Genomic DNA, 16,085 nt, shown 5'->3' on the forward strand with positions numbered 1-16,085 from the left:
AAAGGCAAAATCCCGCTCGAACCGTGTTGATCTGGAGTTCCCCGCAAGGGTAGCTAGGCCGAGCGCGTTAGTACCAGTGCACCAGTCCACCTAGCCGGCGTTATATAGTTTCGGCCGTCAAAGTGATCGAGTTGACTGGTAAAGCTGCTCGCGACGATAAGAAAACCCGCATTCAGAACAGAACACATTCGGTTCGGTGGACATCAAGTAAACAACAGGCAGTTGCAGCGAGTGGCAAACGCAATCGCAAAACGGCAGCTGGTAGCAGAAGAAAAAAGTTTGTTCTTTGGTGGCAAATCCAGAATAAGGCGGCATCGAGGGCGTTCGAAATGGTTTTTTTTTTCAAAACCACGAGTACAAAGTTTTCTAAAATTCCATAAAACACGGCGCTTATCAGGGCCATTAAACCTTTCAAAAAAGAGTTTACGAAATACAGTTCAATGCTTTCTAAAATAATATCCAAAATAATAATAAAACACAAATTGATTTTTTCATAATTTGTTTGCCAGTATATGATGAGTATGTGAATTTGGCAGTTGTTCTGAGCTTATTTATGGTTGGAGACTTTCCCGATTATTCAATATTCATTAATTTTTAAATTGCTTCTAGATTGAAAGTACAGTAATTTACATTTAGCTCGACATTCAGCTAATTGAACGGACCTGTAATGCGACATATTTAGTTGGACATTTTTGTAAACATAAAGTTCGAGATCCAAATTATGACCCCACATCGAAAGTCGACACTGTACCACTGTCATCGCAAATGTTCAATTACAGGTTAAAATCGCCTCCAATGCGACACTGAGTGGTGTTTCGGCACGTCGCATTAAATGTAATTTACTGTACAACATGTCACAAGCTGGATGGGAAGAAATTTTCCAACTGTGAAAGCTGTGGCGAGTGGCAAACGCAATCGCTAAACAGGAAGGTTTAGCCGAACAAGATGGGGATATCGAGTGATAACAAAATAATAAACTCTTTAGATTAAAGATAATTTTGTGATCCTGAAAAGGACCCTTTTTAGCCTGCATGTGAATCCAACGAGCGAACAAATCGTAATGAATGTATTTTTAAGTAAAAGTAAAAATGATGTTTTATTTACACTGGTTTATGGTTACATATTATTTACAGTTTAAGTGTTAAGCCTGAAGGGCCCGTCAGCTTTAATATATAAATTATTTTCCTATGACCAACATAGATTTTTCATTTGGAAGGTATTCTAACCATATATACATCTCTTCTCAATAGGAGATATAGAGCTAATTTAATGAAAAGAAAATTTGATATCCTACCTAACTAATCCTAACTTAAACTAAACTATACTGAACTAAGTTGCCAGATCATTGATGATGCGATGATCAGATCTTTGGCAAGATTCTCTGAACCTAGCCAGAATTATTATTTTTCTCTCAACCAACATTTGAAGACCAGCCAGACGATGGATCTCAGTGTTTCTAGTTCTTGGAGGACTGTCAAGTATCATCCTAAGTAGTTTATTCTGGACAATTTGCAATTTAGTATGATGTATTTTTGCGCATGACTCCCAAACCGGCAAAGCGTATTCTATCAACGGAAGTATTATTTGCTTGTGTATAGCAAGCTTGTTTTTGATGGACAATGACGATCTCCTATTGATCAGTGGATATAAAACTTTCTTGAGGATATTACATTTATTAATTATTTTGTCCACATGGGGACGGAATAGTAAATTGGCATCGATTGTGAGACCCAGGTAAACCACTTCCCTCGACCATTCAATGGGAGTGTTATTGAGGCTGACATACACATCATTAGGCGGAACAAGCTTATGTGATCTAGAGTGTGGGAACAGAATGGCCTGTGTCTTAGCCGCATTGATACAAATTTTCCAGCTACTGAAATAGCCGGACAAAACATCGAGGCCCTCCTGCAGTCTTCTCGTTAGAGCACGGATCACTCGACCCTTATAGATGATGGCAGTGTCATCGGCGAATAAAGACAGAATACCACCACTTGGAAGGGGAGGAACATCTGATGTGAAGATGTTATACAGGATAGGTCCTAGAACGCTACCCTGAGGAACCCCCGCATCTACTCTGAACGTATCAGAATAAGAAGTCCCCAGAAAGACCCTGAAAGATCTGCCCGCTAAATAGCTACTGACGATCTTCACAAGGAAGATCGGAAAGTTGTATCTATGAAGCTTGGACACAAGGCCATCATGCCAGACATTGTCGAACGCCTTCTCGACGTCCAACAATGCCATCGCGGATGTTTTTGAAATGCTCTTGTTCCGCCTAATGATGTTAGTTACCCGTGCAAGCTGATGTACAGATGAGTGACCTTTTCTGAATCCAAATTGTTCCTGAAGGATGACATCATTTTGGTTTGAGAACTCCAGTAAACGACTGACAATCATCTTTTCGAATATTTTCGAGATGGAGGATAACAGACTGATTGGGCGATAGCTTTTGGCATTGGTGGGATCTTTGCCATGCTTGAGAATTGGAATAACTTTAGCTGACTTCCATTGAGAAGGGAAGTAGCCAAGCTCCAAGCACTTATTGAAGACTGTTGTCAGGTGATTAAAGAAGTCAACACTCAAGTTTTTCAACTCCAGATTGACCACTCCATCGATTCCAGCAGCCTTCATGTTTTCGGTGGATTTTATGGCCGCTATCACCTCATCAGCTGATATTTTTGAATCCTCTGATAAAACTATTGGTTGTTCTGCAATCCTAGCTATGTCCTCTACTACTACAGGCTCGTGTGGACTGATCATGGTGCGACCAAGATTGTGAGAGTTCACGGAGTGCTGACCTATGGCATTAGCCTTTTCAACTGGAGTAATGAGTAGGAAAGAATTCGAATTCTGATTAGGAGAGGAAAGTGGAGGGATGGGTCTCGGCTTATTTTTTAAAATTTTTGCTAGTTTCCAGAAAGGCTTTGCATAGTCTGGAAGCGAGCGGAGATGATTTGAAAATCTTCTATTTCTGAGATCCATCATTCTGGCATGGATAATCTTTTTGAGACGATTACAACTTGTCTTCAAATGAGGGTGGCCCGTACGCTGGTACCGTAATTGTATTACGGAGCCTGATAAGCTCTTTGGTTGTACTGTCTAGGTTCAGAGAATTACTCACCAGTTGAGGTGTTGGTACATATTGGTCACGAGACCGGGTTATCGCATCATCAATCCGTTGCAGACACTGATCGATGTCATCTATTGTCTCCGGCATGGCAGCATAATTAACGAAGGAGTCGACACACTGTTGAAACCTTGCCCAGTCGACACGGTGGTAGTTGCGTCGGTAAAACTGGGTTCTATTAACAGAAGAACCCACTTCGACCACCACAGGATAGTGGTCAGAACTGAGCTCCTGATAAACGACAGGATCAGAGATGTTTATCATGTTGGTAATGAAAATATCGATGATAGCGTGAACACCAGACCTAGTATTTAACCTGGTGGGTGTATCTGGGCTCAGGATCGTATAGAGACCTTCCTCAAGTCCTTTCTGGATAATGGAACCGTTGACGTTACGCCGGAAGTTGCCCCAGGCCTGGTGCTTTGCGTTGAGATCGCCAGCAACGATGTACTGACCTCGTCGCCTAGTCAGTTTGATGATGTCTTGATGAAAAGCTTCAGCCGACCCGTCGCTAAGAGTGGAATGTTTGGAGCAGTAGGCTGCTATGATGGTGATTGGGCCGGCGGTAGAATCCACTTCGACACCGATGGCCTCGATCATCTTGAGCTGAAAGCTTGGTAGCAGGCGACATCCAATATTGCCTCGCAGGGCGATAGCCACTCCACCACCTCCAGAATGGATCCGATCAAGTCGTACGAGGCGAAAATCGGGGATGTAAATATTCAGGTCTGGCTTGAGATGCGTCTCCGTGATGATGGCAATGTCAATTTTCTTCTCATTAAGGAAATCAGTAAGTTCAATATTTTTGTTCCTTACAGAACAAGCATTCCAATTTAGGATCTTGAGAGTGTCTTCAGGGTCCATATTTGTTCATGAAATTTAGCAGCACTCTAGTTGCAGCATCAATTTGATCTTCCTTGGAACGGCAAATGCGCAGCTCTCTGTACATATCCCGGACGAACACCATCATTTGGTCAGGTGTAAATAGGGAGTCATCATTCGACGGAAGGACTGAGGTGGCGTTGGTACTTGGGGAACCCCAGGATGAAGTTGGATTTAACTGCACTGGCTGGACAGCAGCTGCGAGTCGTGATTGAACGGATGTGGATCGTTGAGGAATATCCTGTCCATGATTCAGAGGGAGTGGCATCAGATTTGGTACATTGTGTCGGAGAGGAGGATAATTCTCGATTGTCATCGAGGGAGGCTGTCGTTTCGCACGCCTGTGATGGTTTTTTGTGGACGCTTGTTTGCGAATATTGATGAATTCTTCTCTCTTAGGGCAGGCACGGTTGTTTCCTTCATGTTCGGCACCGCAATTAGCGCATTTTGGCTCAGCATTTGCTTCCATCCGATCACATTTTGATGTTTCGTGAGAACCAGCACATTTTCCACAACGTGATTTCATGTGACAGTTCCTAGAGCCATGGCCGAAGGATAAACAATTTTCACATTGTGTCACATCGCGTTTTTTCGGACGGTAATGCTCCCAATCAACAATAACGTTGAAAAGCGATTTAATTTTTCGGAGACCAGTCATGTTAATAGAACTTTTCTCTAAGTGTGCCAAGTAGAGCAAATCTCTATAATTTTTGCCTTCAGCACGTTTCATGGGAAAAACTTTTAACGGATTGAGCTTAACTTTTTTCAGCTCGCTGATGATTTCCTCTGAAGAACATTCCGGAAGGCCACGAATTACCACCTTCAGTGGCTTGTTCCCTGGAGCATCATAGGTGAAATATTCATACTTTTTAGTTTGAAGATATTTTGCCGTTGTATCGAAGTCTGGAACAGTAGAACAAATGATTTTCGTGCCTATACTGCACAGTTTGAATAATGGATGAATTTGCTTCTCAGCAAGCTCATTCCGGAGCGTTGCAATTTCCTTCGTGGTAGTAAAGAGCGGTGGAACTTTCACTTTTCTCGGTATCGACGACTCGCTGGCAATTGGAACCGACAGTTCAGCAAAATGGTTACTCGCTAGAAGTCTAGAATTGGGATCCTGTGAATCGGCATCATCACTTCGCGGTCTTTTTGAGCCGCTGGCCCGTTGTTTTGATGCACTAGTCTCTGCATGCCGGTCTGCAGCAGATGCATTCGCCTTTTTGTTACGAGTCATCGCAACAGTTGTCACTGATGGTGGCTTTACTGCTAGCCTCTTCAACTCAGTTTTGATGCTAGCCACCTTAAGTAGGTGGCCTAGCGCCGGAGAAATATGAGACGGAACCGAAATCGCGGGGGAAAAACACAGTGCAATTTGCACAACTTATAAAACAAACGAAACGCGATTGAAAATCGAACAAGTTTAAACACGTCTGGCTCACACGAGTGGCAGACGGAGAATCAATCGAATGTATTTTTTTGCCATCGCTGCCTTTTAACGCTCTTTCGTTCGTCTCGTTGGACTCGCCCCTTTGGCTGAGTCTGCCGATTTGTCTCTATCCTGTGAGCGTGTACCGCTAAAGTACAAAACGCGCGGATCCACTGAAAAATATATCATTCTCTTTCAAACCGTAAATCAGTGTGGTTATGGCATCATTTCACATCACATCGCATCAACGGATTGGTGCCGGAGCACCAGTATACCTAATAGCGGTTATAGAATTTCGGCCGCCGGAGTGCTCGAGTTGGCTTGCAAGGCTGCTCACAACAATAAAAAAACCCGCAAAACCGAACAGAACAGAGCACATTCGGTTCGGTGGCAACAACTAGTTTCAGCGAGTGGCAAACGCAATCGCAAAACGGAAGCAGATAGAAGAAGGAAAAAGTTTGTTTATACAGACTGCTTTGGTGGCAAAACCAGCCACCGTAAAACACGGCGCTTTTCAGGGCCATTAAACCTTTCAAAGAAGAGTTATTGAAAGTTTTTCACAATACCAATGCATTCTAAAGAGACATAATATGACATATAATATAAACTGATTTATTTTGTTTATCTTGTTCTTGAACTTATTGGTGGTTGGGGTCTTTTAAATTGATCATTCAGTTTTCACAAACCCATGCATGGTTTCCGAATTAAAAATGGCTTCAAATTACAACACATTGTATGCAGGATGGCATTAACAAATTTTCTCGGTAGCAAGAACTGTTTTCTTTGGTTGATAACTGATGTTGAAAAATGAATGACGTTACATCTGCATTGTATAGAAAAATAACTAAGGAGCAACATGATGTGCTATGTATTTCCTTATTCTTCTTTCTTTGTTTTTAAGAGGCTTGGAACTTTGCAGTTCATTCGCCTCTATGTATTTCCTGCTGCTCTGTTCTTATTTTAAAGGGCTTTAATCCGAAGGTCATTCGTCCATGTATTTACTGTTGGTTTTTCAGAACGCTTATAGCTCGTTTATTTCTCGACAGATCGTAGAGTTCGTCTCCAAAACCTCAGTTCTTTTTCATTTTTATTTACTTTGTTTGCGGAAACTACAAATCTTACAATTCATTCGTCTCCGAAACACGGAAACAGTTTAAGGTACGGTAATGTGCTCAATAGTGAAATATATGATAGTGAATGAGCTGATGACCACCTATGCATCCCCTATCACAGCCATCATTTCGATTGTACGATATGTGCATACGTCGAAAGATGCCCTGCGTTTAAATTAAATGTTAAAAGTACAAAGCCTTCGGAAAAAAATCAAGAATTAACTATAAGACAGCGAGAAAAAATTGAGAAAGTTTGTAAAAAAAAACGCAAAAACACAACACCAAAGGTTCTTTTCAGAACCCCCAACATGTTCATGAAGAGTAAACAGTAAACTAATCCATTTTTCAGGTAGATAGGTAGGTATTCACGTAGCAGAAGAAAATAAAACAATATATTTAAAATATATATTTAGCAAAAGCTGTCCCCTTTGTATAGTGCTACGTCACTCCGGTTATGTCCCCGACATTACCCACCCGTCTTTTTGCTTTTAAATAACGTTTAAACACCGTTGAACGTATCCGGGTCAAAAGGTGAGGCCGAGAACATAGTAAACGCGATGCGGTGCGGGCGCGGGATCCATTGTGGGGAAGCTCTTTTGTTTACGACTGTGGAGAACAAATGCAAACCGCGTGGACCTTCATTCAACGAAAGTTATCTACCGCACTTGGTGGTTGGCAGAGACCATCATTCGATGAAGTGATGCGTCCAACAATAAAAAATATTGAACACAATAGACGGAAAATGTTCCTAAAAACAACAATAAATTATGTTAATTTCGTGAATAAGGCTGACAATAACGTTGATGTGAATGCGTTAAACTTCTATTTAATCATAAATGAATAAGCTTTTATTTTTAAAAAGCTGAAATAATTATTGTATGAAAAAAAACATGAAATAAACATAACTATGACTATCAAAAAAAAAAAAAAAAAAAAAACCGCCCGGACCTGACATACGAGGGTCGTTCAAGAAATAAGTTTGAGTGCCTCAGAAATCGCAGAAAAATAAAGTTAGGACAAAAAACAGGGTGATTTTTGTAATCTACGTTTAATTTCTATTTTTCTACATAATCACCGTAAGTCAACTATCTATATGTAAGGTCTTACACACCAGTGGTCAGATGTGTCTCTCATTAAAAATTTCGAGAAGCTCTATAGAATTACCACTCGCTTTCGCGGCTAATCGGGGTTCTACTGTATTCACTTTATTGATACGTCCACGAATTTGTTCATTTGATGCAGCACCTCCATTGCTGCACCCGTGGCCGAGTGGTTTGCGTCTCACATTATCATGCCGGGTGTTCGGGTTCATATCTTAATTCTCATTAACCTGAACTAGCGAAATCGCATAAAGAATTGTGCGAGTCCTGTTTGTATTGACGTAAGCCAACTGGGAACAGCTTTATTTCGGATTTGCATCCCAATTACACGACATCTGACTTGGAGTGAACAAGGTATATTTGGTATCATTATAAGCCCAGTGAAAATCAAATAAAAAAAAACTCAGGGTAAGTTTTCATATGAGAGCACTTGCAATATCTTCGTACACGAATTGAAAACCTTTGGCTAGGGGGTTTAGCCACATGTTTCTTAACGTAAATATAAAGTATGTTTCCAATCAGTTGACATTATTTGTTTTCTGTCATCATAAAGGCTTCGTTGATGTCTTTAAAATTGCATCAGTGCATTGAACTAACGCTATGGTGAAGCAGGTGTTAAGGTTGAGTTCAATATTTCGACAATGTTTGCCTTACAACTATGTTAGTAATATGTAACCGATTACTCGCGGTTGGCTCGAGGTTAGTATTACAAGTGTTTTCGTAATTGTGATATTGCTGTCTCCAATGCTCTGAACGTGTGCCTGACACGGGATACTTCCTATTGGGATGCAGCTGACCATTAATCAGCAACGCCCCCTAGTCTGTACCCCATACCTAGCTTGGTGCGTCTTCTCGATTCCAGGATAGAATGGTCACTAGCCGGCGCAATCATCAGCTCGTGTAGAGTTGTCATGAGCGGTACAACCTTTGGCTTTTGTTGAATGATCAGTGGACTGCACAACCTTCGGCCCGTGTATGTATGCATTGCCGCGACTAAGTAAAAGTTTATAGATCGGATAGGAGGGATATGAAACAGGGACACAACGAAGGAAACATCATTAAACGTTGCCATCGGCGTTTCTTAGGAACAGTTATAGATGAAGCAGAAGATCAGGATCACGGCTACCTAAGATATCCCGAACGGGGATATCCGATTGTCTGTCTTTGGCTCTCAGTGCTCTAGAAAGCTGAGAGCGAGCAGCATGGAACCGGATACACGACCCGACAATATGCTCGATGTCGTGGTAGCCATCGCCACAATTACAAAGATTGTTTGTTGCGAGCCCAATGCGATAGAGATGCGCGTTTAGGTTGTAGTGATTGGACATAAGCCGAGATATCACGTGAATGGAATCACGACCTACATTCAATCCCTTAAACCAAGCACTCGTCGAGACCAGTGGCAGTCTAGAAAAAATAGCTTTTTCAAAAAGCTTTAGTATACTTATGGGACGATAGCTAGAAGGCCTAGAAGGATCCTTCCCAGTTTTAAGGATTGGTATGCTTTTAGCTATCTTCCAGCTCGAGGGAGAGTAACTATTGTAATCGTAGGATTGGACGCAGTAATGAAACGCGTGTTTCTCTATACAATTTACAACTAGGAATGACGTTTAATATATTTCTCTTGACATGTATAATAAAGTAAGGTGTTGTTACAATGAAGGTAATATGAAGGTGGTAAGAGCAAGGTAATATAATTAAGATATGCAAATATCATAACATCTCTTCCCTCGTGAGAGCATTCCTACTCCATTACGACCTAACACACAAATTTAAGATTAGTAGATTAGTGACAACTTATTAGAGATTCAGTTTACGTGGAGGTCTTCTGTTTCTCATAGACCTACGAATCGTATCATGATCTGTTTCTGACTGGTCATTGGTTATATTTTGTTGTTCTCTGATTGAACCTGTAGCTGTTTCAGCATCTCTAATCGCAGTATTTAAAGGTATGCCGTTTCTAGTAGGGAGTGTGATACTCGTGTCAAGGTCGTGGGCAATGTCTAATGTCGTGTCAGTATCGCCGAGATTAGTTTTCGATTGGGCTTTGAACTGGTTCCTATGAGAGGGTTCCATAACTTCACGTCTTCTAAATGTATCGTTTGCAGTCTGCACCTCTGGATAGTCCTGCTGAATTACTGGCCCTGGCTTCAGCTGATCGATATGCCGTTTCCACATCCTACCGTCATCCAGCTCAATCATGTAATGCAGTTTTCCTACCTTTTCTACGACCACTCCAAACCTCCATTTCTCCGAACTAGACAAGAATTCACGAGCAGCAACTCTGTCGTTTACCATGAACGAACGTATTGGTTTCTCCTCCCGTTGGAGAGAATTATCGTTATTTGTCTTAGGAATCATTAAATCGATCTTTGACTTGATCTGCCGTCCGAAAACTAGCATTGACGGACTTTTCCCTGTAACAGGGTGTACTGTTCTTCGATACGCCATGAGTATATTTTGCAGTTCTTTATGAATTTCGGAACGTGAACACTTCAAAGCCTTGATTTTGTTCTTGAACGTTTGAACATATCGTTCTGCCTGGCCATTTGTGGCAGGATGATATGGTGCACCCATCTTGTGCGTAATTCCATTCTTCCGAAGAAACTTCTGGAACTGTTCCGACGTGAACTGAGTACCTCGATCAGTCACTAGTACCGACGGCAATCCGAATGTGGCGAAAAACTCCCTCATTCGTTCAATAGTTGTCTCCGTAGTTAAATCTGGAATAATTTTCACCTCAGGCCATTTACTGTGAGCGTCGACTAAGATTAAGAAGTATAACCCCATGAAAGGCCCAGCAAAGTCTGCATGAATTCTTTGGAATGGTTCGGAAGGCCGTTCGCAACAGTGTATTGGAACCTTAGCAGGATTTGCTCTGGTTCGAGCGCAATCAGAACATCCGCGTGCGAGTTCTTCTATGTCCCGATCGATATTCTCCCACCAACAGTATGATCTTGCAAGTGATTTCATCCGGGAGACCCCAAAATGGCCAGAATGCAGCTCATTCAGAACACGGCTGCGCAGTAGAGGTGGTACGTACACTCGTATGCCTCGCATCAAGCACGTACCTTGCATACCGAACTCATTCTGGTCAATTCCGAATCTGAAACGACCTTCAACTGCTCGTCCTGTTCTGAGTCCTTGAATTAGTTCCTTGACAGCCCTATCTTTAGCAGTAAATTCTTCGAGCTCTTTCACATCGACTGGAAGAGTTTCGATTTGGTTAATCTGCACAACATCAACTTCTTCCATCTGACCTCGAATACTACGATCTATAACTGGCAAACGTGACATCCCGTCGGCATTGGCATGGTCCTTTGACGCACGATAACGGATTTCGAAGTCGAAGGATTCAAGGAACACAGCATAATGTTGCATACGTAGCGCAGCAAGAGTAGGTAGCCCCTTATTTGGCGAAAAGATCTGCACCACAGGCTTATTGTCCGTCACTAGGATAAACTTCCGTCCATACAGGAATTGGTAGAATTTCTACACACCGAAGATAATCGCGTACGCCTCCTTATCTACCTGAGTGTAGTTCTGTTGAGTTTTATTCAATGTCTGCGAAGCGTACTGTATAGGTCTCTCGCTGCCATCCGGGTACAGATGACTCAAAACAGCTCCAACTCCATACGGTGAGGCGTCGGTAGCTAACATCACTGGTAAGCTGATGTCGTAATGCACTAGTACTCGATCTGATTGCATCTCTTCTTTTACCCATAAGAACGCTTGCTCACAAGCATTGGTCCAGACGAATGGTGTCTTGTCTTTCAGAAGATTATTTATCGGGTAAAGTTTAGTACTAAGATTCTTCATAAACCTACCATAGTAGTTCACGAGTCCTAAAAAGGCACGAACCTGCTCACGGTTCTCTGGACGCGGCATCTTTTGGATAGCGTCCACCTTCTTTGGCATCTTGTGTATTCCTCGACGATCAATGATGTAGCCGCAGTATTCGATGCTGTCAGTAAGGAATTCACACTTCGCCACATTTACACGCATGTTGTGCTCATGAAATCGCCTCAATACCTCGCGTAATCTATTTAAGTGCACTTCGTCATTTGGGCCGGTAATCTTCACATCATCTAAGAAGACTGACACTCCTGGTATACCGTGCAGAATTTGTGAAATCTCTCTCTGAAAGATCGCAGGTGCTGAGGCCACCCCGTACATTAGCCTCGTTGGTTGATACAGTCCTAGGTGTGTATTCAACGTCAGCATCGTCTGATCCTGTGGTCGTACCATCATTTGTAGGTAGGCTTGAGCAAGATCCAGCTTGGTGAACTTCTCTCCTCCAGCCATGTTTGAAAACATCTCGTTAATAGTAGGTAATGGATGTTCATCTACCAGCAAACTTTTGTTGACTGTTAACTTAAAATCTCCGCACAATCGGATTTTGTTGGCAGATTTCATCACTGGTACGATCGGCGTCGCCCACTCGCTGCGATTCACCTTTACAAGGATTCCACTTTCGACCATCTTGTGGATCTCACGTTCAACTGTATCACGAATTGAAAACGGTATAGAACGCGATTTGAGAAAAACTGGCTTGGAACCCGGTTTGAGATGCAAAGTAGCCTGAACTCCTTCAATTTTACCAATTGAATCATCGAACACGGTCGTAAACTCTTCCACCAGCTCTTTAATTGCTATAGGAAGGGTAGTTCGCAAATTAATTCTGTCAACGGAAGTTACAGAACTATCCATGATGGCGTTCCAATCCAATTGTAACGCTCGTATCCATTCTCGTCCCAACAATGGATGTCGCTTAGCATCAACCACAAGCAAATGCAGCTTGTTTTTCTGTCCCTTATACATGACTTCTGTCTCAACGACACCAAACACTTTAATTTTGCTTCCGCAATAACTTCGCAGCTCAATGCTAGTCGGTTTTAATGGTAAGTCAGTGAAGTATTTAGTCTTGTCACTACTGTTAATTAGAGATACTGGGGATCCACTGTCTACTTCAAACTTGACCAGTGATCCGCTTACTCTGAGCTTTAGAAAAATCTTTGAAAGATCTCCGCAGTTATTTTCAAGTTTACAAACATCAATAACATAAACCTGTTCCTCGTCTGAACATTCCGATTCAGAAATATCACTATTTTCTACAAGGTTTGTCAAATGTTTCTTTGAATAGTTCTTGTTTCTATTTTTACTACCGAAATTTTGCTTACTTTCGACATTCGAACTGAGACACACTCGCTTTAGATGACCTTTCTTTTTACATAGGCTGCAGACTTTATTTTTATGTTCACACCTGTCTGCTAAATGGCTTTCACTTCCACAACGGAAACATAAAAATTTGTTAGTTGAATTAGTTACCCTTTTAGTAGTTGTTGCCGCAGTGGCATCTCGCCTCGGTTGACTCTTCTTCCGTTCTGCCAGGTTAACCTCATACCGCCGATTGAGCACTTCTGCCCCCTCACCAGAGGCCTCCATGGAAAGTGCGATCTGTTTTGCTTTGTCAAAGGTCAACTCCCTCTCTTCGATCAGGCGAGTTCGAATTCGCTGATTCCTCAGGCCGAACACCAGCTGGTTACGCAATCCTTTTTGCAGGTATTCGCCAAAGCCACAATACTTCGCATCCCTCTGGAGAGCCGTAATATACTCCGTAATGGATTCGCCTTCTCGTTGCATCCGCTGACGGAACTTCCAAAGCTCCACCATCTCTAGAGGTTCCGGATCAAAGTACTCTCCAAGTAGAGTGACTATTTCAGCGTAGGTTTTATTTTCGGGCTCGGTCGGAGACAAATGATCACACAGCACGTTGTATGTCTCGGCCCCATGTAGTGAAGCAGCATATTCTTCCGGTTGATTTCCGGAATTCCGAAAATTAGTAGCGCTCCTTCAAACCTTTTCACCCATCGAGACCACATCGATTTGGTTCTATCGAACGACTCGAAAGTAAACGTGGGCGGAGCAGCAGCAGCATCTTGATTTGCCATTTTTCGTTTGAATTGCACACGATAGCAGTAAGCAGCAAACCGTACACTGTAACAATAGCGTACTCGTCAAATTTCCTTCTGGAAAATTCCAGCAGCAGCAGCAGCGATGTTCGTCAGTATGTGCGTTTATCGATGAGCCCCAATGCGGAACGCCATTCGAACGAATCTTCCTCCTCATTTGCTTCAATGCGGGTTACTTATCCGCTCGTCGCCAACTATTGTAATCGTAGGATTGGACGCAGTAATGAAACGCGTGTTTCTCTATACAATTTACAACTAGGAATGACGTTTAATATATTTCTCTTGACATGTATAATAAAGTAAGGTGTTGTTACAATGAAGGTAATATGAAGGTGGTAAGAGCAAGGTAATATAATTAAGATATGCACATATCATAACAGTAACCAAGTCAGAGACATTGTTTCAATATCAATGTCAAATGATGGTAGAATTTGTCACTCAGTTTTTTGAGTTCCAGGTGGAAAGTAATGTCGAAACCTAGGGCCTTCATATTCTTCGAAGTTTTCAGAGAGGCCAACAGTTCGTCAGTTGTGATATCTTGATTGATTGAAACATTAATTTGAATTTGATCAATGGGGAGATTTGTATCTGAAACGGAACTCTCAAAGGGACTAATGATGTTCAACCCAAGATTGTGGGAGTTGACGAAGTGCTGTCCTATCTCATTAGCCTTCTCTACAGGAGTCACCAAACGATCTGTTGTGCTGTTAACCGAAATAAGAGGGGTAAGCGGAGAAACAGGTCTAGGTTTGCTTTTCAAAACATTGGCTAGTTTCCAAAATGGACGAGCACTATTTGGAAGAGACTGAAGCAAGCTCAAGAAGTTACTATTACAGAGCTCCACGAGTCTGGCTTAAATAATTTTGGAAAGATTGTTTGAAATTGTTCTGAAGAACCGAAGGCTAGTCCTCTGATACTGCCTCCGGTATATGTTACGAATTTTAACATAATATTTGGTAGTAGAATCAACGATTAAGGGGTTGCTCACCTGGGGAATGATCCGTACGTGCTGTTCACGAGCCTGTGTAATCGCCGATTCAACCTCTTCCAGCGATCGGTCGATGTTTTCAGTCGTCTCAGGGACTCGATCGAAGTCAATGTTCTCATCCACACACCGTTAAAATCTATCCCAGTTTACTCGGTGATAATCCCTTCGAATGTTTTGATGTCTGAACACGCCGGAACCGATCTCTAGGACCACAGGAAAATAGTCAGAGCTCAACTCTTGGGAAACCTCCGGTTGAGTGACGTTGCTTCCCAGGTTGATGATGAAATAATCGATGGTCGCATGGGCCCCGGATCGCGACAGGCGAGTTGGGGAGTCAGGGCTCAAGATATTGTAGTGACACTCCTGAAGATCATTTCCCAAGATGATTCCGTTCCGGTTACGTCTGCTGTTGCTCCAAGTTCGTCTTTAGCATTAAGGTCACAGCCGATAATGTACCTCGTCTGCCGCCGTGTCAGCTTGATAATGTCGTTTCAATAGTCATTTGCTGAACCATCCCGTTGATTGACGTACTTAGGACAGTAGACAGCGATTATGTTGCTAGGACCGACAGATGACTCTACTTCTACTCCAATGGATTCGATAATTTTCGTTCGGAAGCTTGGCAGCAGACGACAGGTGACGTTGCGCCTCACAGCAATAGCCACTTTTCCGGAACTGGTTCTATCTAGACTCAGAAGTCGAAAATCGGAAAAGTAAACGTTGATCTCCGGCTTAAGGTGGGTCTCAGTAATAAAAGCGATGTCGATTTCTTTGGAGTTGAGAAAATCGAGAAGCCCGATCTGTTTGTTCTTAATCGAACAAGCGTTCCAGTTGGTGACTTTGATAAATTTCACGTGGATCGTGATCGATTTTTGTGATGAAGGATGTAACGGCTTGAAGCTGTTGTGTTCTGGTACGACAGGTGCGCATGATAATCATTACCTCAGACATGATTCGACCAGTTCCTCTGCTGTAAACGGTGAATCGTCATTAAGCGTACTGGCAGCGGCACCAGCGTACGACAATCTTGGTTACGGGACGAACCTTGTTTTGGCTGAGTTGCTGCTATGCTGAGGCGACTTTGAGCTGAGTGACCAAGATTAACCGCTTGCTTGTTTGAAGAGATCGGAGCAGAAGCTCGATGATTATCTAAAGTAAGCGGCTTCAGGTTCAGAACCACTCGACGGGGTTGAAGCGCTGGATATTGTGATTCAGGTGTTAGCTGGAGGAGGACGAGCACTGCGTTGATGACCAGACTGATTTCTTATCGTTGACTTGTGACGGATGTCGATGAATTCTGCTCGCTTGATGCAGGTGCGGGTTGTGGCACGTTGTTTTTGGCAACAGTTCGCGCATTACGTCCTCCACATAGGTCCTTTCTCATAGCACTTTTTAACACCCTTAATCACAAATATTTCCTCTGTTCAATTTCCAATATCAACATTTCCTTATACGATGCTCCGCCCAGTAAT

At 42.5% G+C, this 16,085-nt stretch overlaps 1 protein-coding gene across 1 annotated transcript; it reads right to left on the bottom strand.

Moving 5' to 3' along the window:
* Positions 1-11,389: 11,389 nt before the first annotated feature.
* LOC129782505 (uncharacterized protein K02A2.6-like) lies at positions 11,390-13,326 on the bottom strand. The gene is made up of 3 exons (XM_055789654.1): positions 12,982-13,326; positions 11,481-12,654; positions 11,390-11,418 (listed from the first exon to the last, which is right to left on the bottom strand). The coding sequence occupies exons 1-3, from the start codon at positions 13,324-13,326 to the stop codon at positions 11,390-11,392; spliced, it is 1,548 nt and encodes a 515-aa protein (XP_055645629.1).
* Between the last annotated feature and the right edge of the window lie 2,759 nt (positions 13,327-16,085).

Source organism: Toxorhynchites rutilus, chromosome 1, assembly GCF_029784135.1.
Source record: "Toxorhynchites rutilus septentrionalis strain SRP chromosome 1, ASM2978413v1, whole genome shotgun sequence".
Classification (NCBI taxonomy): domain Eukaryota; kingdom Metazoa; phylum Arthropoda; class Insecta; order Diptera; family Culicidae; genus Toxorhynchites; species Toxorhynchites rutilus.